Here is a 24,304-nt window from a genome sequence, read left to right on the forward strand (position 1 = left end):
AGAAGCTCTTATTTATTTATTGGTGTATTACATCCTCTTTTTTTCACTTACTTCCATTTTGTCTCATTCTCATTTAAAGTATTTTTTGGGGAAGCTCCACATGACGCTTGCCGGACAGAAGCTCTACTGCAACTTAAGAATGATTATATTTTGTGAGTTATATTGGAAATAGAACAGCCTTGTGAGTACATGTTTTTTTTTTTTTTTTTTTTTTTTTTTTTTTTTTTTTAATGTATTTCTTAGGAGGTTAAATAATTCATATCTAATATATCTGTGAGAATTTCAAACATGTAATCTTTAAAACTGAGACTAAAATTGTTTATTTCATTGAATACAAACTACTGTGATGGATCTCCTCCGTTGTATTCAGACTTTTTAGGAGGATTGTGTGACTTTGTATTCCATTTTTTGTAACTGGCAAACACCAGTCTCACTTGAATGCGGAGGGGTAAAAAATAGAGACTGCGACTTGAGAATAATGGACTCACCTGTAATGGCCACCGTCCCCGCAACATCTTCTTCGGAGAATGTTAGTCAGGCGTCGTCCGCCTTGTCAAGGTCTGCTTCTCTGCCTCCGCACTCCCAGGCAGCATCAGTGCTCATCATGCTGATTGTCACAGTCATCATCCTCGTGACGGTAGTGGGGAATGTACTGGTGGTGGTGGCCGTGTTTACAAGCCGTGCCTTGCGGGCTCCTCAAAACCTGTTCCTGGTGTCTCTGGCTTCAGCGGACATACTGGTGGCGACACTGGTCATCCCTTTCTCCTTGGCCAACGAGGTGAGGTGAAAACAAATGATTCATCACACCACTGACTCAGTTGCTTTTCTAACTTTTAAAAGTCATCCATTACTTACATAAATAAGATGTGCAGTGGAGAAGAGCAAAACTTGCAAAACATCCCCAAGAAAATTCTTTATCACACTCAAGTGATCCATGCAAAACAAAATGGAACAATGCAAAATGAATTCAGATGCTTGCTATACCTTGACCTGGAATATCTTTGTTCAATTCAATTATATTCATCATTACCATATCACTTTCAAAACCAGAATTTAGTTCGACTAAACACACTTGAATACAAGACCTATTTTTAATAGCGTTTTGTTAATGAATGCAAGCACTCATGAATTATTACAGCTACAGTACAGTGGTACCTGTCATGCCTTGAGTTGAGTTTTGTTAAGATTTTGCCCTAGTGTTTCTTGTCCATGTGATTACCCATTGATTTCACCTGTTGTGGCCCGCTCCTTGTGTCTTGACCAATCCGCTGCTTCTTGTTTCAGGCACCGGTGTCTCATTGTTTTGTTACCTCATGTCTGTATTTAACCCTTTAACACCGAACGTGTCGGCAGCGACGCGTTTATGCATATCGTCTTTGAAGCTTCCTCACGCTGTAATTACGTCACCCACGTGCCGCTGGTTGGTCTCATTTGAAAGTGCGGAAGTTGATGTCCACACCAGTTTTTATTTGAAGTCAATCGACCCAGAAAAACGGGAGATAATGTCATTCGAGTTTTATAGTTTTATTGCACTCATAAATATGCATTAAAACGCTGCATGGACCATGTATCTATCTCCATATATCCATCATTTCTTGTGCTTTTTCAAAACTGAAAGCAGCACAAAAGACTACATATCCCAAGAGCCGTTCTGATGTCAAGAAGGACGAACCGAATGTGATCATTTTTCATAAATTTCCGATCGAGGCGCCAACTAATGAAAGGGAGACATGCGAAGCAAGCAATGGCCGGTTGGTTTGAGCGAGCGACTTTTAAACGTGCAGAATTAATCTAAAACTACATTTAGCGCAAGCTAATGCATTGTTTCATTAACTCAAGGAAGAAGATGAGCCGTATTTGTCGTTGTTTTCTGTGGATCAGTCGGCGTCTCGGCGAGTAGAAGTGACAGCAGCGCGCAAACGGCTAAAGAATAGGCTGTGTGACGTTGTGTGTGACGCAGCTCCGTTACCTGTTCAAGAAAAAGCTTTATTGAGTGCGCAAAAAAAAAAAAAAAAAACTTTTTGGGGTCGCATGCCTGATAAAATTGAATTGAACTGAACTACTTGTCAATATTTTTTATAGTAGTTTTTTTCAATGTTATATATATTTTTTCTTCACTATAATCTTTTCAATTTTTATGTAGATGTGTATTCGAGAAGCTTGATTGCATGTGCGTATATATTTTGATAAGGTGACGGGTACAACACCTAACTTCACAAAGAGATATCCTCCAAACCCTTTTTGTGTTCGAATATATATATATATATATATTTTCTCAATATTTTACACTGTATATAACCTATTTTGACCATTGTATGTGTAAAGGCCAAAAATGCCTATGACCATACCTGCTGTTTGAGTTGAATTGTCAAACATAAAACAATTCAATCTTATTTTTTTCAAATGAATGTTTATCTTAACAAGTTGAATAAATATTATCAAGCTTCAAAACGGTTGGTCGAGCATGTTTGGTTGTCAATGGGACATCAACATTACAAATTTTGAAAAAAGATTTTGGGATTTTTTTGTCTTTTTGGGTCCAAAAGAAAACAACAGTTTGGACATGGAGTTCAAGGTGTCCTGAAAAAAGGGACCCAACTTGGCCATTGTAAACAATTTTTTCTTTGAAATATAAAGGCAACATCAAATGCATGCAAATTCGGCCAAAATGGGCTTAGGTGTTATAGGGTTAAGGTCCCCATGTGCTGTCTGTTCTTGTTCAGTCATTGTCTATCCAAGTGTCTACCCTATCTCGATATCCTGCCCTCTGATTTGATTAGGTTCGTTTTGAGCCACAGTTTTCATTAGTCCTACTGATTTCTATTTCAACATTGCCTTTTGATTCCCAGTTTTTTGTTTGTACTAGGTGTTTTTGTTTGTTACAATTATTAAAACATTTTTGAGGTGATCACCACTTTGCCTCACCTTCCCGTTTCCCTCCATTTGGGTCCTCCATGCCCATGCCGCCTCCACATGACAGTACATCTACTAACGAAATTAAATGGTTTTGGATGTAGATTAGTAACTTGAAAATTTTGTAAGTAGAGACGCGTTTTCCATGTAAATGCCCTAATCACTTCCAAACCCCCCAAAATTCATATATAAATCGTTTAAAATGCATAAAAAATCATCAAAACATGTAACAAATACATGTTACAGTTAGATTATTGTACAACAAACATAATATGAGAGTTGTCCATCATGTAAAAAACGAAGAATAAAGTAAAGAATAAAAGTGCTCATGTAAAGCTGTTGGAACATGAGGGGCGAATGAAAAGGACACTGGGTTATACACATACAATTAAGGTTGCTCTTAGCCAATTGGGGGCCTGGAATGCTAGGCAATAGCCAATGGCAGAGCAGCTATGAGTATGTAAACTCTGCGAGTATCAGCCATGCTGCATTTTTGCCTTTTGTGTCCTGAAATTTATGTCGTAACAAGAGCCAATACTTAACCGTATAGGCTTGTCTTAACCTGAAGATTTTGTATGTACTGTATATGCATTCGTAAGGATACAGGATACGATTACGACACAACTGTTTGCCAAAAATGTAGTGCGTTTTGAAATGTTGGATATTTTATTTCATATATTTACATTTTGTTATATTTTATCAGTCGAACACAGTATTGGTGATTACACATTAGCTAGGTTTGGTGGAGAAAGTGTATTCTGATGGGATTTGTCACATTTCAAGCATCTGTCAAGCTTTCTGTGGATAAAACCTGCACAATGGGCAGCCTCAAAAACATTTTCTCCAAGTGTATTAAAAGGTCAAAGCATAATAAACCATTTAATGGTGTAAAGCTACATTTACATGACTGTATGTAATTTCTCATGTTTAGTACCATATTTTTCGGACTACAAGTCGCACCTGAGTATAAGTCGCACCAGCCATAAAATGCCCAACAAAGAGGAAAAAAAAACATATATAAGTTGCACCAGAGTCGCATTTTTGGGGAAAATTTACTTGATAAAATCCAACACATAGAACAGATATGTCATTTTGAAAAGCAATTTGATATAAAAATACAATAGAGAACAACATGCTGAATAAGTGTACAGTGTACAGTGCATAAACAACGAAATGCGAATATACTGTCCTCACCAGGACGCTATGGCTCGGTCCTGGCTATACAGCGATTTAAACTCCTAAATGACGATGCTGGACGTCTGTATAATTTGCTGACTCCATTTCGTCCTCGATACCAAACACGTTCGCATCAACGGATATAAATGATAATTAGCGGTTTTTACAGTAATGACACAAACGGTTAGCATGCGTTTGCTAGCATTAGCACATCGTTCAAACAACCTCGTAACTGGCTCTTAGTGTCCGAAGGACAACGCACAACAACAACGGAAAAGATGATAAACACAGATGTTGCCTCCGTAGAGATATTTTACAAGCATAAATAATGAACGTAGGTTCGCAGCCGTGTTTCTCTCTCGCTAACTCACCCACTCACTCAGAGCTGCGTAGCTGTCCGTCTTCTTCTGGCGTGTGAGCGCTCTTCTTCACGTAAACAAGTGTGAGTGCGCCCCCACGTGAAAGCGCCCCAAACTAAAAGCATGTATTTCAAGATTTTAAAAAAGTCTATAATACAATTGAACACACATTGCCAAAGGCAGAACGCGAACGTGGCCATAGCTATTAAGAGTTATTCAGATAACTATAGCATAAAGAACATGCTAACAAGTTTACCAAACCAACAGTGTCACTCCAAAACACCAAAATAACATGTGAAATGATATCATAATGTGTTAATAATTTCACACATAAGTCGCTCCTTAGTATATGTCGCACCCCCAGCCAAACTATGAAAAAAACTGCGACTTATAGTCCGAAAAATACGGTACACACTTGTGTATTCCAAGCTCCCACAAAATCAACCTTCAAAAGGCGAGAAAGCCTTTTGGGTCAATGCAGAATTGGGAGATATTTGACATTCAACCCTTCAGTGTTTTACTACTCTACGTTTAGGAATAATTTTACTTGTCCTGAGACCCAATCTAAAAAAAACACCTAATTCAGGGATTCTATAGGTATCAGCCTATCCTATTTAATGCATTTGAATGCCACTTTAAACAAATTTAATGCCCAGGCCTAACTGCAGATAGTTTCACACACACAAACTGCCAGCAGAGCTGTCCAATAATGACTTTTTAACTGATATCCCAATATTGTCCAACTCCAAAAATCCGAGATCGATATCAAACCAATATTGATATATGCGGTCGTGGACTTAACATATTGTATTGTGATGCCCCACTGGATACTTTAATAATGATAAATGTAACAACTTAAAAGGTTTTCCAATAACCCCCCTGTGAAAAATAAGGGGACAACTTCAACTGAAGTTATGAAAAAAGTGCCTGTATTGCACCACTGTATTTATTGTTGAAATCAAAATAGTGTAATCAGCAGTTTTTTCGATCAAGTGCAAAATGCCACAAGGCATATAGCACATAAGACTCCTACAGTACTTCCGTCTCAAAATAACAACAAAGACACACAAATTCAGTGCAGTGAATGAGGTAGGTAATGAGTTTACAATTCATTATATTACAATCAGTTATTGTTCATTTAATTTTTGCACCATGAATGCAAATGGTATGCTCACATAACAAATCCCAAGTATCTTAGTTTAGAGGCATCTAATGGTCAATAAGGATAATTCCTGTCTGTGTTAGGCAGTGAACCAGCCGTTGAACAGAGGCAGAAGGCTTCTATATTCACTTTGAAGGCAACATGCATACTTGCCCAAAAACGATAATGAAAAACAGGTGTTAATATTATCTGATATCATTTTAAATTGATATCATCGGCTACCCGATAATGTCGGATAACAACAAAAAAATAACCGTATTTTTCGGACTATAAATCGCAGGGGTTTTTTTATAGTTTGGCTGGGGGTGGAGCTTATATTCTGGAGCGACGTATACGTGAAATTATAAACACGTTGTTATATCACTTCACATGTTATTTTGGTGTTTTGGAGTGACACTGATGGTAATTGCTACGTTATGCTAACATACCGGCCACGTTCGCATTTCGTTGTTCATGCATCATGTCACATTATCACGCTGTACATTTATTCAGCATGTTGTTCTCTATTGTATTTTTATCTTAAATTGCCTTTCAGGATGACATACTGTATCTGTTCTATGTGTTGGATTTTATCAAGTAAATTCCCCCCCCAAAATGCGACTTATACTCCGGTGAGACTTATATATGTTTTTTTTCCTCTTTGTTGGGCATTTTAAGGCTGGTGCGACTTATACTCAGGTGCGAATTACAGTCTGAAAAATACGGTATGTAAAAAAAGTTTCTTTAACCGTCAAATTTACATAATTTTTGATGGTTCGAATATTTAGTTAAATTTTTTTAAGCCCTGAATTTTGACAAAATCTGTTTAATACCTTTTAATGCTTTTTAATGCCCTGCATGAACATTGCAATAGAAAGTTCAAATTGAAATGTCATGCATTCCCCCCTCAGTTTGCCGGGTTTCCCTGGCGGCCCCCCGCACAGCAGTTTCATTTTCTGCATGACTAACTCATGCGAGAGTAGGTGAATGACTCGGTGCAATCAGGCATGTTCAGTTTAATAAAATTATTGGGGCCAGGATTAGCAATCAGATAGCAAAAGTAGGATGTCAACTTTTTAATACTGAACGGTGATTTGTCCTCATTGTGGGTTCTCCACATTACATTACTGGCATTGCTTGTACACTCACCTTGTCCTATCACGCCCCTATCCAACCTATCTTCCCTCATCTTATCATTTGCTTGCTTATTATAGTTCATAGTTGCCAGGTCAAAGTAGTGATGTAACATTCGTCATATTATTACCAGATTTCACACCTTTTCTTGCTGAACTTAGCTGTGAAAGCAGCTCGCACAGTTAGCAACATAATTTATACTGCTTAATGCTCATAGCCAAGTTAGGCTCATCCAGGTCTATTATAAACAAAATGGCATCTCTCACCTTTATCCCCAAAACCAATATTTGCTGTTCTACAATAATTACATTACGATTATTATTTTATTGTATATTCTACATGACTCAACTTAAACATGAATGCCTTCTATAATATGAACGTTTCATTCAATATTGAATCTGAAAAATGTATTTTCTCATTTTTTTCAATATTAATTGAAGATGTTGGAGGTGGGAGAAATCTAATTTGACATCAATAGCCAAGTTTTGAGGGAGTATGTTGTAGTATAGCATGCATGAAAGGTATTGATACATAAACTACATTTAATGAAACAAATTTGGGAGGAGTTTTTAGAATTAGGTGGCAATTATTAGCATGATTTGTACATTGTCAAGAGGTCCAAGAATTTATTGCCGAATGAAAAATCTCATTATGTTTGTGGTAACACTTTATTTGACAGTGGGGTCATAAGACTGTCATAAGACCTTCAACATAGTCCTACAAAATATGCACTCGGTGAGAGAAAAAAATAGCCTGATATAAATAAAATGATAGATGACTTCAGACTACTGTTGCACCAATACCGATACCTAGCTGTGCAGTATCGGCCGATACCAGACCAATACCACTTTGGTTGATATACAAAGTGAATTACAGGGAACTTTTTATTGCATACCTGATAAGGGTGACAATAGTTAAATAAACCTTTGGCTCTCAAAGATGAAAATAGTGCTAAATTCTTGAAATTAAAACATGTATAATACTAGCCCAAAAGTAGTTAACTAAAAATACAATGAATGAATAAAGAATTAACTTTTTTAAACCCCTAGATTTGACTCTCAAAGGCTAAACAGTGCAACTTTCATTAAATTATAAGTAATAATAATTGACCACAGCATTCTGTCTCTCTATTAGCCTCCCTCTTTGTGCACTTAGCCACTTAGCTTAGCTTAGCTTACTTGCTTACTTCTACAGCACTTTTGACTAGACTTACCACCCGTCCTTTGAAATAAGGAATCGTTCTGAATTGGGAATTAAAAGTTGTGTTCTGTATTGAACCAATACAGAATATATATAAATAGATTTATATGCATGTTTGGAGTTTTGGGGATGTCCCTTTCTTTAATCGCATGTACGGTTTTGGGCGCGAGGGGGCGTCCCTTATTTCTATTTCTGAAAGGTTGCAAGACTACTTTTGAAACAGGTCTCAAATTCCTGCCGCATTTCTTTCAGTAAAAACCAATAAAAGCAAAGTAGACGATTTGAACTGACCAAGGTTTGATGCTCCGGTCCAGCCCCCTTCCTCTGGAGCGCAGTCCAGCTGTTGCAGCCTCAAACTCTTTGTGTTCGTTTACATGTTTCGTCTTAGAATGTTTTATCAGGTTTGAGGTATTGAAACTGGCCGATTTAAATCCACCTCTCGAAAATTTCGGGCCGCAAATCTTGCTTTCTATGCTGAAATATTTCCAGACCACCGACATTCTCTCTCCTGGTTTGTTTTTCCTCTATATGAAAAAGCTGCCCCGGCATTGGTTAAGAGCGGCTATTGGCCCACTCTCATTGGTCTGGAGCAGGCCAATAGCGATAGCTGCTTGGCATGCAAAGTGATCACGTGTCATCACACAACAGAGACTGTAGAGTGCGTCAGGAGAGAAAAAGGCTGCTGTCAATAATTCTGGACCGGTAAATGGTATCGGCGCCCTCTTTGTTGGAACTCGCCGATACCAATACCGATACCACCATTTCGGGCCAGATCAGGCCCCACTGCCAATACTGGTATCGGTGCATCTTTACTTCAGACAGTGGTTTTTCTAAATTTGTTTCATCTCCAGGGCTAAAAACTATTCAAAGAGATCATGTAATACTATAATGTTGACATAAACCGTACAAATTATAAGTAGCAGGAACATATCATAATTTGTTCAAACAGACATGGTAACACTTTATTTGACAGAGGCGTCATAAGACTGTCATAATCATGACATGACACTGTCATGAGCATTAGTGAATGCGTATGACAAATGTCATTAAGTGTCATTTTTGTCACTTTTGAAAAGACGTGAAAGATCCGGACTGGACATAGATGGAGTTAGTGACATAATTTGGCCAATAACACTTAATGAAGTCTGTCACAAGCATTCACTACTGCTTATGACAGTGTCACGTCATAATTATGACGCCACTGTCAAATAAATTGTTCCCATGATTTTTTTTTTTTTTAACAAATTCTGATATGTTCCTGCAACTTATAATTTTTGACCAATATATATCAACATTATAATATTACAGTATATGCAAAATATAATATTGTATTATAGTACAGTAATATTACATGATGTATTTTAATACTTTTTGGACCTGGAGACAAAACAAATTTTGAAAAACCAGTTTTAAGTCATTTATCATTTTATTTACATCAGGCTATTTTTTTCTCTCACTGAGTGCATATTTTGTAGGACTATTGTTATGCAACACCCCTCTGGCATGTACAGTTTCTCTTCTTGCCTAACATATTTGATCATTTTTCTCTCCCAAAAGCACTGACCAGCCTTCAGCTATTATTCAAGACCTTTTCGGTCCGCCTTGTTTCAACACTCATTGGATGTACCTTCCTATATATTCGGTTCATCTTTGTCTCAACAGCTACTGCAGCTAAGGTTTCGTTGAGACACACTCTGTCTGTCTCTCACTCTCTTCACATATACTGTATATAAATTAGCACCACAGTTAATCCGCTCCAATATGGCCCGTAGCTAATTTTTTTTTTTTTACTGTTTTTTTAAGGGCAATTGAAACAATTTTTACATAATATTGTGTAGAGCTGTTTACTTTAAATGCACATTCACACATAGCCAGGGCTGGACTGGGACAAAAAAATCGGCCCGGGCATTTTGAGCCGAGACCGGCCCACCAGGTATTGATGGAAAGACAATTAAGCCTATGAATGAAAACAAACTTTCTTGTGACAATGCTTTCACACTGTCTTGTTGGTGTATATATACTTAAACATAAACTTACACCATCCTTCTAGTCCCAATATTCTATACAGTACTTAGCGGATATCAAAAGGCTGCATGGTCTAGTTAACCTCCTGAACAATGTACAACGTATGATGGGATCCTGAAATTAGGACAGGGATTAATACGGAGTAGAGGTGAGACATGATCATTGATGAATATATTAAAATGAATAAATGACAGATTCAGTGATTTTTTTCATAGACTATTTATTTACTGCATCAATAAAAGTGCAAATAAATATATCCACAGAATAGGCCCTCAAACACGGAGACCTTTAAAAAGTGAAAGGAGACAGAGGAAGATAAGTGATAAAGAATAACATTTTATGGACTTGTATGATCACAGTAGTGGTTTCTAGAAAAATCTGGGGAAATAGTTGCATCATATTCTCCATATAGTACTTACTTAGGGCAAACTCCTGAACAAACAATGAACAAAGTATGATGGGATCCTGAAAAATAGGACACAGAGTTGAGATGAATATTAAAATGTGTAAATTACAGACTGTAACTATAAAAACACTCAGAGAGCACAGACCTGTTTGTATGTCTGTACCCTCATCTGTTACCTCACTGTGTCAAAAAAATGTGATAAGCCCCTATATTTCTCATGTACTGGATCACAGTACCCAGAATATTGGCAGAATTCAAATCATAATGTGTCATTTCATAGCAACTACCATGGCCATGTCCTGTTTTTTTTTTTTTACAAGCAATCTGGGCAATTTTCTTGGAGTTGCATACACATATGCTGAAAATCGCCCTATCCTGCAATGATAAAGAATCCTTCAAAAAAATCCTGGATCAAGACAGTGATCCGGATCACCTCTAAATCTAAATTGAATCATCTCTTCCTTGTCCCAGAGTGGACATTTCCTGAAAATTTCATTAAGATCCGTCCATAACTTTTTGAATTATACCGTACACAAAAAAAAAAACAATTTAGCAGAAGTAATTAAGTGATATTTTCACAGACTAATGTACTTACCATATCAATAAACAGTAACCTTGAACCTCCACTGCAGCAACACTTTGCACAGCAACACCAAATGCTTCCTCAAACATGGGAACCTTCAAAGTGAAAGGAGACAGAGGTGAAAAAGAATGTCACCTGATGGACTTGCTCTGATGATCACAGTGCTGGTATTTTTACTCAGTTGAATCATGTATTCTATACAGTACTTACTTAGAGGAATCCAAAAGTCTGCATGGAGTGATCGACTTATCATAAATATGGTTTAACTTGGCCAATTCAGACCACTCATAAACTGTCATATAGTTGAGATTTCGCACTTTTGACAGAAGTTTGAATGGAAACTACCAGGCTAGATCTTGCCTGTGTTGTCTTACAAAAAAAAAAGTTATGTGCTCGGACGCGCCGGCGCGTCCGCTCGACCTTATAAAGTTTTTAACTACCTAACAAATAGAGATAATACTTAACTAACTAAATTAAAAAAATAAAGTTACTTAAGCACTAACATAATTACAACTAGAATAGCATCATAGAAACTGTCCAGCATTAGAGAAACCCCATCATGTTAGTTTGCATGCACAGCTAGCTAAATTGCTTAACGGCCTAATTATAACTACTGGCGGTGTTAAGAGTTAGCGAGCGCAATGAAAATAAACTACACCCATGCTTAATTCATATCTGAACCAGATAGACTGCAGTTCAACACTTCTTACCTGAAGTTCAGATTCCCCTCCACTTGGACCGCCGGCGGCCGCGGGTCTGTTCTCCTGCCTCCCCTTCCCCTCATCCACCTGACGGCCACCCCCACCATCGTAACCTGCGGTTGCTGCTGTCGCTGAAGAGGAAGCTCCGCCACCGGCAAACATCTGTGTTATTTTAACACATTTAGCGGCATCCGCATGAAGGGCTTCTCTTTCTATCTCTAATTTTTTCCGCGCCTCCTTTCCTTTTCTTGTAGTTATCCATTTTGTTTATCTCCTCTCTCTGTATGTCTGATTAATGTATATCTGATACCTCTGATCAAGAGGGAGGGGGCATCGGCCCTCGTTTGTAATTGGTCCAGCCCATAACCAATCTTGACTGATGGGCCGATCTACCAGTTTTGTGTACCAATGTGATTAATGCCGTTAGGAAAAAAAAAAATTTAAAAAATTCAGGACCGGCCCAAAATCGCCATCGGCCCACCGGGCAAATGCCCGGTATGCCCGATGGCCAGTCCAGCGGTGCACATAGCTCTAAATGATAGGGGTGGATAGTTTTCTGAGTGCCCCCCATGGTGGCAATGCCAGAATCCGCTGGTACGGATGAAGTCAACCTGAAGAAGTCCTATCGGGCCTTTCTGGCCTACAGGACTTCGGAGGCAGTTAAAGGGTGCCGGCTGGCCAAGCTGCTCTGAGGCAAAAATCCAGGCATGGGAGGAGTTAAGCCAGGCCATGGCAGAATGACTTCCAGACTGCTTCAAAGAAATTGTGGTTCACTATCCAGCGTCTCGCGAGGGAAAAGCTGTGCACCACTAACAATGTGTATAGTCAGGGCCAGCCCAGGCCATTTGGGGCCCTAAGCAAAATAATGCAAAGGGGCCCATATTTTTGGCCCACCATTTTGTCACAGTGTACTGTGAAACCCATACATGCAATCCAACCCATACGTCCATATTTTGTATATTAATCAGATTTTCTTGCACTGCATTCTTCAAACTTCTCATCCCAAATGATTGTCAGTACTTACAGTCGATAGCGCCAAACCTTTTTCTAAAAGAGGAAAGAAAGAATTTAAGGAAGAACTTTTATTTTTTAAAGCTTATAATCAAGTATCAAAACTCACCAAAGTCAAATAAAGCAAACTATAGTAAACAAAATAGAATATAAATTAAGCAATTGCCAGATTGGGGGCCCCCTAGTGGTCAGGGACCCTAAGCAGCTGCATAGTCTGCGTATAGGCTGAGCCGGCCCTGTGTATAGTATGGATGTGGCGCTGCTGACCTCAACGTGGCATGTTGTGAGTCGGTAGGCCGGATACTTTGAAGACCTCCTCAACTCCACCGACACGCCTTCCCATGAGGAAGCAGAGCTAGTCTGAGGCGGATTCTCTTATCTCCGGCGTTTAAGTAACTTAGGTGGTTAAAAAGCTCCTCGGTGGCAAAGCGCCAGTGAATGTGATCCGCTCTGAGTTTCTAAAGGCTCTGGATGTTGTGGGGTTGTCTGAGTTGACACACTTATGCAATATCACATGGACATCTGAGACAGTGCCTCTGGATTTGCAGACATTTCAAGGTCCCCCTTTTTAAAAAGGGTGGTACCTTGTAATGTGTCATTCTGTCACTTTGTAAATGCTTTCAAGTTTGCCACATGTTAAATGGAAATGTTTTTTGTTTTGTTGTTTTTGTTTAAAAAGGGGGACCGGAGGGTGTGTTCCAATTATAGGGGGAATCACACTCCTCAGCCTCCCTAGGAAAGGCTCTTCAGGGATACTGGAGAGAGGAGGGTCCATTGTGAAGTCGAATTTCAGATTCAGGTCTAGCAACGTAGTTTTCGTCCTGTCCGCGGAACAGTGGCTCAGCTCTATACCCTCAGCAGGGTTCTCGTGGGTTCATGGGAGTTCGCCCCACTATTCTACAAGTGTCAGAGGTATGGTCTCTGTATGACCGGTATCAGAGTTTGTTCCGCGTAACAAGCACTAAGTCGGATCCGTTTCCAGTGAGGGTTGGACTCGGCCAAGACTGCGCAATGTCACTGATTCTGATCATAATTTTTATGGACAGAATATCTAGGCGCAGCCAAGGCATTGAGGGGGTTCCGTTTGGTGGCCTCAGTGTTGCATCTCTGCTTTTTGCAAATGATGTAGTCCTGTCGGCATCATCAGGCCACGATCTTCAACTGTCATTGGAGGGGTTCGCAACGGAGTGTGAAGCTGTTTGGATGAGAATCAGCACCTCCAAATCTGACCCCATGGTGTCCTCAGTCAGCAAAAGGTGTAATGGCTTCTCTCGGTCAGGGATGAGGTCCTTCCCCAAGGTGAGGAGTTAAGTGTCTCGGGGTCTTGTTCACGTGTGAGGGAAGAATTGAGCGGAAGATCGACAGGCGGATCAGTGCGGCGTCTGCAGTGGTGCAGACTGTGCATCAGTCTGTCGTGGTGATGAAGAAGCTGAGCTGAAAGGTGAAGCTCTCTATTTACTGGTCAATCTGTGGGTCGTGACCGAAAGAACAAGATCCTGGATACAAGTGACTAAAATGAGTTTCCGCTGCAGGGTGTACAGCAGGGGTGTCAGACCAGTCCTCAAATGGCCGCAGTGGATTTCATTTCAACCAAACGAGATGAATACATTTTCACCAATCTGGTGGCTTAGAAGATGGTAGTCAGGTGCTGCTTGTTTTAGCAGAAACCTCATTGGTGTAACTGTCTGTGCTGGACGCCGCTGTCAAATAAAGTATTACCGGTTAATATCTTTTGTGTAAATATCCCATAATACAGTGAAAACAGCTGCGGCTTAAAGTCCGGTGTGGCTTATCTATGAAAAAATGCCGTTTTCGTGTCAAATTTGGTGGTTGCGGCTTATAGTCTGGTGCGCCTTACAGTCTGAAAATTTTACATTTTTATACAAATTATGTATGTTTTTTTTAAAAATATACATTAAAAAAATATATATATATATATATATATATACATACATATATGTATTTAATGATAAGAAAATATTAATTTAAAAAATAAGAAATATAGTCACTAAAAGCTGTAGAATCTCATTCATTACCTGCCATTGACAGCGATCGATGTCCAGTTCATTTAAACTAAGAGGACTGGCTATGAATGTTCATGTGTCTGTGTCATTGACGAAATTAGATGTCCAATCCACTCTTAGCTAGCCTTCCCAGCTAAGGAGTGCTCTATAAAGGGTTAAGATAGTCAAGAAAATAGACGCCTCTAAGTAAATCCAGTCTTGCATGTTTTTCAGTGCCGGGGATTTGTCAAGCATGAAATGAGTTGATTGCATTTAAAATGAGTGATGGAGGTAATTGGAAGTGTAGTGATTCACATCACTGACTTTCTTTACAACTAGCATGGGAATGATATACACTCAGTCGTTATGACGCTCAACTGTCAAGTCCTAATTGATTTCTACTCTTTTTAGGTGATGGGCTATTGGTATTTTGGCTCCACCTGGTGCTCCTTCTACCTGGCTCTGGACGTTTTGTTTTGCACTTCATCCATTGTCCATCTTTGCGCCATCAGTCTCGACCGCTACTGGTCTGTCACTAAAGCGGTCAGCTACAACCGCAAACGGACTCCCAAACGGATCAAAGTGATGATCAGTGTGGTGTGGCTGATATCTATTGTCATCTCTTCACCACCTCTTCTCATGACGCATACAGAGGAGAGATGGGACATAACGGATGAGAACAAAGAACCTAAGAGGCAAGAGTGTCTACTCAACAACCAGACATGGTACATCCTCTCCTCCTGCATCGTGTCTTTCTTCGCACCAGGAGTCATCATGATACTGGTCTATTGTAAGATTTACCGCGTTGCTAAACAGCGTGCCTCCACTGTATTTGTGGCCAAAAATGTGATAGAGCGCCAACCGTCCCAATCTGAGACCTGCTTTGCTGGCACCCTTAGGTGTAGCCCAGCAGCTGGAGCCAAGTGCAGAAAATCCCGGGACGAGACGGACAATGCGCCACTGGAGAACAGACACAGCTCTTCCAACGTGGAGAGCAACAGCAGCAGCCACAAGATAGGAGAATTGGACAAGATAAATTTAGAGGAGATGACATGGGAGGATGACGTCAAAACATCGTTTTCTGCTTCACTCCGCTTCTCCAGGAGATCTGGTGGGAAGGGGAAAACAGAGGAGGCAAAGGGCACTGAGGGACCGGCATCTAGGTTAAAGCCTCCTCCTCCATCCTGTGCTTCAATATCATGGGTATCATCTGATCACTGCTCCCATCACCTCCTCCTCCCTTCTCCAGTGCCGCTTCGAAGCAGGCAGATGTCGTTATCCAAAAACAAAGTAGCACAAATGAGGGAGAAGCGATTCACGTTTGTTCTGGCAGTAGTGATGGGGGTGTTTGTCCTCTGCTGGTTCCCTTTTTTCTTCACTTACAGTCTCCAAGCACTCTGCAAGGAGAAATGTACAATCCCTGATGCTCTCTTTAACCTCTTTTTCTGGATCGGCTACTGCAACAGTTGCCTGAACCCAATCATATATACTATTTTTAACCGAGACTTTAGGAGGGCCTTTAAGAAGATTATCTTCCAGTCTCGTAAACGGGCATAAGAATGTACTGTATGTGCTCTAATACAAATGTGTGCACAATTTTAATCCAGTTCTGTAATATGAACATTAAAGGGCTTGTCATGTATCCTGAGACTTCATTTATTATCCATTTTATCCATTTTTATTTCATTTCTGTTAATCCAACAAATAAGAGCAAGATGATTTTAAGACTATTTATGAAGGGGGATTTGAAGTACCTGAATAATTAAGACGAATACAAACACGTATTCCAAGAAAATTGGGAAATTGTGTAAAGCAACAATCAAAACAGAGATATATTGACATTTAATGTTGAAACTCATAAACCTCATTGAGGTTCCCTTGTAAATATTCACCCATTTTGAATCTGCTACGTGTTCCAAAAAGCAATCACAGAGGCAGGTTTACCACTGGGTTACATCATTTTCCCTTTTAACAATACTCATTGAGCGTTAAGGAAGTGAGGAAACCTGTTGAAGTTTTACGGATTCCGTTTCTTCATCATTCTGGCTTAGTACAATAACAGTTGCTGAATTCTTTCGTTGTCATTCACGATACTAGACATCCAATCATGTGGGTCTTTTCATTCTTCTGCTGTGAATTGAAATGAGTTCATCACTAGTTGACGTCCCATCCACTTAAAGTGGGAGGACAGGATGCGAAAGAACATTGGTTCATGCTAGGCCTCCCACTTTAAATGGATTGGGCATCTAGCGCCATTAATGATAGCCAATGACTTAAGAAAACAGACATCACATAGAATACATTCATATGAAAGCTGGTCATTCTTACTGGTTAAAACCAAGCCAAATCAAGCATAAACCATATAAATAATGCAGCATTTACAGTGGGGCAAATAAGTATTTAGTCAAACACTAATTGTGCAAGTTCTCCCACTTGAAAATATTAGAGAGACCAGTAATTGTCAACATGGGTAAACCTCAACCATGAGAGACAGAATGTGAAAAAAAAAAAAAAACAGAAAATCACATTGTTTGATTTTTAAATAATTTATTTGCAAATGATGGTCGAAAATAAGTATTTGGTCTATACCAAAAGTTAATCTCAGTACTTTGTTATGTACCCTTTGTTGGCAATAACGGAGGCCAAACGTTTTCTGTAACTCTTCACAAGCTTTTCAAACACTGTTGCGGGTATTTTGGCCCATTCTTCCATGCAGATCTCCTCTAGAGCAGTGATATTTTGGGGCTGTCATTGGGCAACACGGACTTGTGTTTGATATGTGTTTGATAAAAAGTATTAAACACTTACTTTTCCTTTTCCCATAAAAAATGCTTGCACTGATGGAAGCCATCTTCTTCTATGGTAAAGTCAAGGTTAACAAGGCCCCAACCCTACATATTTGGTATCATTGGAAAGCTCTAATTGTCTTCTATAGAGCACAAAAGGAGTTAATTCAATTGGATGCAGTGAGTGAGAGATCTTTAGGTTTACAAATGTCCTCTACAGAGGACAAATTTGAACTACTGGTAGTCAGGAGGACATTGGTCTGTTGGTCTTCAGTTGTCGCTTGAAGCTCAGTTGTTGTTGAATCTTTTGAAAGCTTAGGTTTACAGAAATTCTAAATATCCATCTTGCCTCCTCAGGTGTACTTTTGGCTAAGCAAAGGACCGTCTCTAAAGTGCGAGTCACATGATCGGTTCGAAAAATAATTTGGGCCCATTGTGAAATAGTTTGAAGGATCCTTGGCGCTTTCGTTAAATTTGGTTGTTTGTTTGCTTTACAACTTTTATAGACAACATTTTAACGGCTTGGTCTTTATTTTAAAGGGGAGGTTCAGAATTTTTGACATTAGGTGTTGAGGCAGTAAAGCAAAAACAATTGGTAAAAAGTAACAGATGAATACTTTTAAAGTAACTTCGTGACTTTGACAATAAAATAATCAGTAAAGTAACGATTACTTTTTGAGGCGTAATCAATAATCAGTAATTAAATTACTTTTTCCAAATAATCTGTGACAACACTGATTGTTAACAAGATATTTTTATAGACCTAATGTTTACACTGAATGTACAGTTGCTAAATATGTTAAATTGAAAGCTGGTAAATAAATCAATGAGAAACTGATCATTTGCATTTCGAGCGTTTATTCAGATTTTCAAATTGTATAACAGTCCGTTTGGGTGAATTTATCATCATTTATCATTATCGAGGTAAATCTGCTCAATTTACAGTAATAAGTACTTAAGGCCATATCACCCAAAATGTATATGGCGGAAAACACTCAGGTGACTTGAAGTTTCGCTCTGAGACCCCCAATTTGGCCAAATTTTAAAACTGTCCTATATGCATGTGTGATACATCATTGGAAAGCTTAAAATCTCAATTTTCTGGGGGAAGAAACATTTTGAACAGTAGGGCATTTTGAAAAAAAACAAACATTTTTTTTAAACAGCAAAACCCTAACTGGAGTTGAGAGCACACGAGAGCAGAATTAAAGACGCCACGATTTTAGCAAGATATTATCACGTACTTACCTCTTTTTGATCCAAAAAATCCATGTAGGATGCATCACCGAGTGTCAAGACACAGCTGTGAATGGCCAGAACCGCATTTTTGGGTGAAACCTGGTAATATAACAAGGGTTGCGATGCAGAAATCGCAGACATCAAGGAGTGGTCGAGACTTTCTTTTTCATATATTTACCCTCTTAAAGATTTTTTTTTCTAAATTTTTCTTTGTTTGGATCGATTATTTATCATCTAACTCATCGGGGAAAATGTGACAGTAACAAAAAAAATTACAATTAAGCGATAGTTATGAGGTAGATATCCGTGACATAATTTGTTTAAAAGTTTAAAATATGCGAGTGAATAATTTTTTATTCTTTAAAAAAAAAAAAATTTTTTTTAAACGAAATATTGGACATTGATTAATGATTCTAAGCTAAAAATGACAGACATTTTGAATAATAAATATAATTACTTACCTTCGTTTTGTGGCTGGGTTGAAACAAAAGCGGATGCGCAACATCTGTAAACAGGGGCTTCCAGGGTAAGAGGGACAATTTAAAAATAGTTCGGGGGCTTAATGGGCCATGAATCTGCTATGGCAGCATATATACATATTGTTGTATCAAACAATCGTTCTTTTGGCTTAAAATACAGCAGTTTATTTTATAGAGGGTTGCAAGAGCAGAAATTGCTTTTTCAGCCTTGTCTGTGTTTTCCGCCATATATATACTGTACATACAGTATTCTACTCTATAATACCTATCAATGGGCATTTGACCTAGGACGATTACACTGTATCACAAGGACATTCTAAATTTCAACACAAGGCAGAACTTAGGCAACAGATCCAACAGCTTTTCAAAACACACAATATAAGATTCAGATGACACCTTACAGCTTTGGGCTAAATGCATTAAACATTTATGCGCAGCGAGCAGATGCACTGAGCTCCTCTAAAGGAGAACGAAATGGCTTCACAAAAGATATAATCATCCACATACTCATGGGGTTGATAATAATTCCCTGAAGCTCAGCTCACATTCGTGAAAGTGCTGCTGTAGGCCATAAGACTCACGCCTCACGTCTGTAATGAGTTCAGGGGGAGTTGGGGGATGAGCGGACAAATCAAACGTAGAAGACAAAGGCGGGGAGTGGGGGTCAAGCCTGGTTTAGGAATTCCATATAATTAGATTGATTAATTTGCTACATGCTGATTGAAGAGTGGTTTGTGCAGGAGGAAATCATCACTTGCTTTTAATTAGAGAAAAGATAGAAATGTTAAGCTTGTCCATCTTATTTCCCTTTCTCAAATGCAAACGAAGAGAGAAAAGGGTCAGTTGTCACTGGGTTAGCAAGCTGGATGAAGCCAGAAGATGTGCAGCCCCATACTTAGTAATAATTCACAAGTTGCATAATTAGGGTGTGAAGATGTTGGGAAAAAGCAATACAATCTGAAACATACTCTATTGTGGTAAGTTTTAATTGCTGTTTTACATTGACATGACTAGTGGTTAGCACACCCACCTCATACTAGCTTTTCACTACTACGCTTTATGACCCACATTCTAAAAACATGAGCCCTCATCACCTTGTCAAGAGTCAAGAATTAGACAAGGTGTCAAGAGTCAAGAATCTGGATTGGACAAGGTGATGATGCTGGAAATTTTGTTTGGTGCTGTTCCAGTGAGATTTACAAAGATAACTGCCTGAAGAAGACATCAAAATTCCCTCAGTCCTTGATGATATGGGGCTGCATGTCAGGCAAGGGCACTGGGGAGATGGCTGTGGTTACATCTTCAATAAATGCACAAGTTTACATTGAAATTGTAGACAGCTTTCTTATCCCTTCAATTGAAAATATGTTTGTCATTTTCCAAGATGACAATGCATCATGCCACAGAGCTAAAACTTTTAAAGCATTCCTTGGAGAAGGACTCATCCAGTCCATGTCATGGCCTGCAAATAGCCCAGACTTCAACCCTATTGATAACCTGTGTTTGAAATTGAAAAAAAAAAAAAAAAAAGGTCTACAGCAAGGCTCCGACCAGCAAGGATGATCTGGCAACTGCAATCAAAGAGAGTTGCCACCAAATTGATGAAGAATACTCATCAAGTCCATGCCTCAGAGACCACAAGCTGTCTTAAAAGCCAGAGGTGGTGCTTCCAAATACTAGAGATGTGTTTTGATTGTTATTTTTTTGTTTTTTTCTCATGATTCCGTATTTTTTCCTCTGAATAGAGTGATTCCATATATATTTCCCTGCACTTGCTCTATAAAATTACCATTTACTGACCACCACAATGTTTTTTATTCATTTCTTTTAGTGTTTCTGAATGCTAAAGAGTTGCTAACTAATTCATTATTTTTTTCAAGCTTTCTATCTGAGTTTGTTCTACATGATAAAATGTCTGAGTGAGGGCTCGTCCGAGACTGGTGATTTCATACTTTTTGCTAGGGGTTGTATAAAAATGGTTAAAATATTGCAAGGCATTTAAAGACTGTATAAGCAATTGTGATGTTGTATTTATTCAAAAGATCTACTTAGGATACTATTTTACCCCCCAAAAATAAACAATTTAAAAAAAAATTTTGTTTTTGTGCTTTGGTGTGTGTGTGTGCGTCCTTTGTATATCTACGCACAATGTAAGGTCATTGTAGGTGCAGATCAATGAGCATGTATGCGTCACATGTACCATTGTGAATGTCTTCCATTTGTATGCACACAATGAAGCAGACATCAGTTTGAGGGAAAATGACAATCACCAATGAATGACAACCCTAAACTCTAGTGGCTCATGAAGAAAATGGAACAAAGGTATGCAAACTAGCTATATTTATAGCACCTTTCTGTCATTCAAGGCACTTAAAATGCTTTGTGATGTGACTATTGGTGTGGGTTACTATGGAAGCAAGGTAAACAAGAAGGCTGATTTACACATTATCAACACAGCATCAGGAGCAATTAAAATATTCAGTGTGTTTGTATAGATATTTTTTTAATCAGGACTGAGGGAGAAACAGCATTGTATGAGTGAAGCAGTTTCTATAACTGATGACCAAATGCAATTTCCACCCTTGTCAATATTTGATTGAATAGAAGTCGGAGGTTTAACAAACAAAAATGACCCAGGAGAAGAGACAGAAAATGAATGAATGCATAATAAGTACATTACCTGCAAATAAATGCTGCTTCAAAATAACTGCTCAAAAAAAATAAGGGAACACTAAAGTAACATGTTGTAGATCTGAATGAAAGAAATATATTTATTAAATATGTTTTTTTTTTTTTACCATAGTTAAATGTGCTGACAACAAAATCACAAAAAAAAAATTGAAATGAAAATCAAATGTATCAACTCATGAAGGTTTGGATTTGGATTTATGCTCAGAATTAAAGAGGAATAACACACTACATTCTGATCCAACTTTGATGTAGTGTCCTTTAAACAAGTCAAAATGAGGCTCAGAAGTGTGTGTGGCCTCCGTGTGCCTGTGTGACCTCCTTACAATGCCTGGGCGGTGGATGTTCTCCTGGTGGATCTCCTCCCAAATCTGGACCAGGGCATCACTGAGCTCCTGGATAGTCTAAGTAGCCTGGAGGAGACTCCAGGAGAGCTGGACAGGGCCATTGAAGGTCCTTACCCCGTCAGCAGGATCAGTATCTGCTCCTTTGTTCAAGGAGGAACAGGAAGAACACTGCCAAAGCACTACAAAATGACCTCAAGCAGGCCACTGATGTGTATGTTTTTGACCACGCGTTTAGAAATGGGCTCTATGAGGATGGACTGAGGGCCTGTAGTGGGCCCCGTGCTCACTGCCCAGCACCGTAGACCTTGATTGGCATTTGCCATAGACCACCAGAATTTGCAATTACGCCACTGGCCCTGTGCTCTTCACCGATGAGAGCAGTTTCAGCCCTAGCAAATGCAACAGACGGGAAAGGATCTGGAGATGCCATGGAAAACGTGCTGCCTGCAACATCATTCAGCATGAGCGATTTTGTGGTGGGTCAGTGACGGTCAGGGGAGGCATATCCTTGGAAGGGTGCACAGGCCTCTACAGGTTAGATAATGGCACTCTGACTGCTATTACAGTGCCTTGCAAAAGTATTCGGCCCCCTTGAATCTTGCAACCTTTCGTCACATTTCAGGCTTCAAAAACATAAAGATATGAAATTTATTTTTTTTGTCAAGAATCAACAACAAGTGGGACACAATCGTGAAGTGGAACAACATTTATTGGATAATTTAAACTTTTGTAACAAATAAAAAACTGAAAAGTTGGGCGTGCAATATTATTCGGCCCCTTTACTTTCAGTGCAGCAAACTCACTCCAGAAGTTCAGTGAGGATCTCTGAATGATCCAATGTTGTCCTAAATGACCGATGATGATAAATAGAATCCACCCGTGTGTAATCAAGTCTCCGTATAAATGCACCTGCTCTGTGATAGTCTCAGGGTTCTGTTTAAAGTGCAGAGAGCATTATGAAAACCAAGGAACACACCAGGCAGGTCCGAGATACTGTTGTGGAGAAGTGTAAAGCCGGATTTGGATACAAAAAGATTTCCCAAGCTTTAAACATCTCAAGGAGCACTGTGCAAGCCATCATATTAAAATGGAAGGAGCATCAGACCACTGCAAATCTACCAAGACCGGGCCGTCCTTCCAAACTTTCTTCTCAAACAAGGAGAAAACTGATCAGAGATGCAGCCAAGAGGCCCATGATCACTCTGGATGAACTGCAGAGATCTACAGCTGAGGTGGGAGAGTCTGTCCATAGGACAACAATCAGTCGTACACTGCACAAATCTGGCCTTTATGGAAGAGTGGCAAGAAGAAAGCCATTTCTCAAAGATATCCATAAAAAGTCTCGTTTAAAGTTTGCCACAAGCCACCTGGGAGACACACCAAACATGTGGAAGAAGGTGCTCTGGTCAGATGAAACCAAAATTGAACTTTTTGGCCACAATGCAAAACGATATGTTTGGCGTAAAAGCAACACAGCTCATCACCCTGAACACACCATCCCCACTGTCAAACATGGTGGTGGCAGCATCATGGTTTGGGCCTGCTTTTCTTCAGCAGGGACAGGGAAGATGGTTCAAATTGACGGGAAGATGGATGCAGCCAAATACAGGAACATTCTGGAAGAAAACCTGTTAGTATCTGCACAAGACCTGAGACTGGGACGGAGATTTATCTTCCAACAGGACAATGATCCATAACATAAAGCCAAATCTACAATGGAATGGTTCAAAAATAAACGTATCCAGGTGTTAGAATGGCCAAGTCAAAGTCCAGACCTGAATCCAATCGAGAATCTGTGGAAAGAGCTGAAGACTGCTGTTCACAAACACTCTCCATCCAACCTCACTGAGCTCGAGCTGTTTTGCAAGGAAGAATGGGCAAGAATGTCAGTCTCTCGATGTGCAAAACTGATAGAAACATACCCCAAGTGACGTGCAGCTGTAATTGGAACAAAAGGTGGCGCTACAAAGTATTAACGCAAGGGGGCCGAATAATATTGCACGCCCCACTTTTCAGTTTTTCATTTGTTAAAAAAGTTTAAATTATCCAATAAATTTTGTTCCACTTCACGATTGTGTCCCACTTGTTGTTGATTCTTGACAAAAAATTTAAA

General features: G+C 39.2%; 1 protein-coding gene and 1 long non-coding RNA gene across 2 annotated transcripts; one reads left to right on the forward strand and one right to left on the reverse strand.

Moving 5' to 3' along the window:
- Nucleotides 1–286: 286 nt before the first annotated feature.
- LOC130919289 (alpha-2Db adrenergic receptor-like) lies at nt 287–16,209 on the forward strand. Its single transcript, XM_057841859.1, has 2 exons — nt 287–778; nt 15,064–16,209. The coding sequence occupies exons 1-2, from the start codon at nt 479–481 to the stop codon at nt 16,207–16,209; spliced, it is 1,446 nt and encodes a 481-aa protein (XP_057697842.1). The 5' UTR covers nt 287–478.
- LOC130919294 (uncharacterized) lies at nt 10,149–11,652 on the reverse strand. Its single transcript, XR_009063936.1, has 3 exons — nt 10,950–11,652; nt 10,368–10,413; nt 10,149–10,234 (listed from the first exon to the last, which is right to left on the reverse strand). It is a non-coding gene; the product is annotated as an uncharacterized LOC130919294 (long non-coding RNA).
- Nucleotides 16,210–24,304: the final 8,095 nt, after the last annotated feature.

This window comes from Corythoichthys intestinalis, chromosome 1 (assembly GCF_030265065.1).
Source record: "Corythoichthys intestinalis isolate RoL2023-P3 chromosome 1, ASM3026506v1, whole genome shotgun sequence".
Classification (NCBI taxonomy): domain Eukaryota; kingdom Metazoa; phylum Chordata; class Actinopteri; order Syngnathiformes; family Syngnathidae; genus Corythoichthys; species Corythoichthys intestinalis.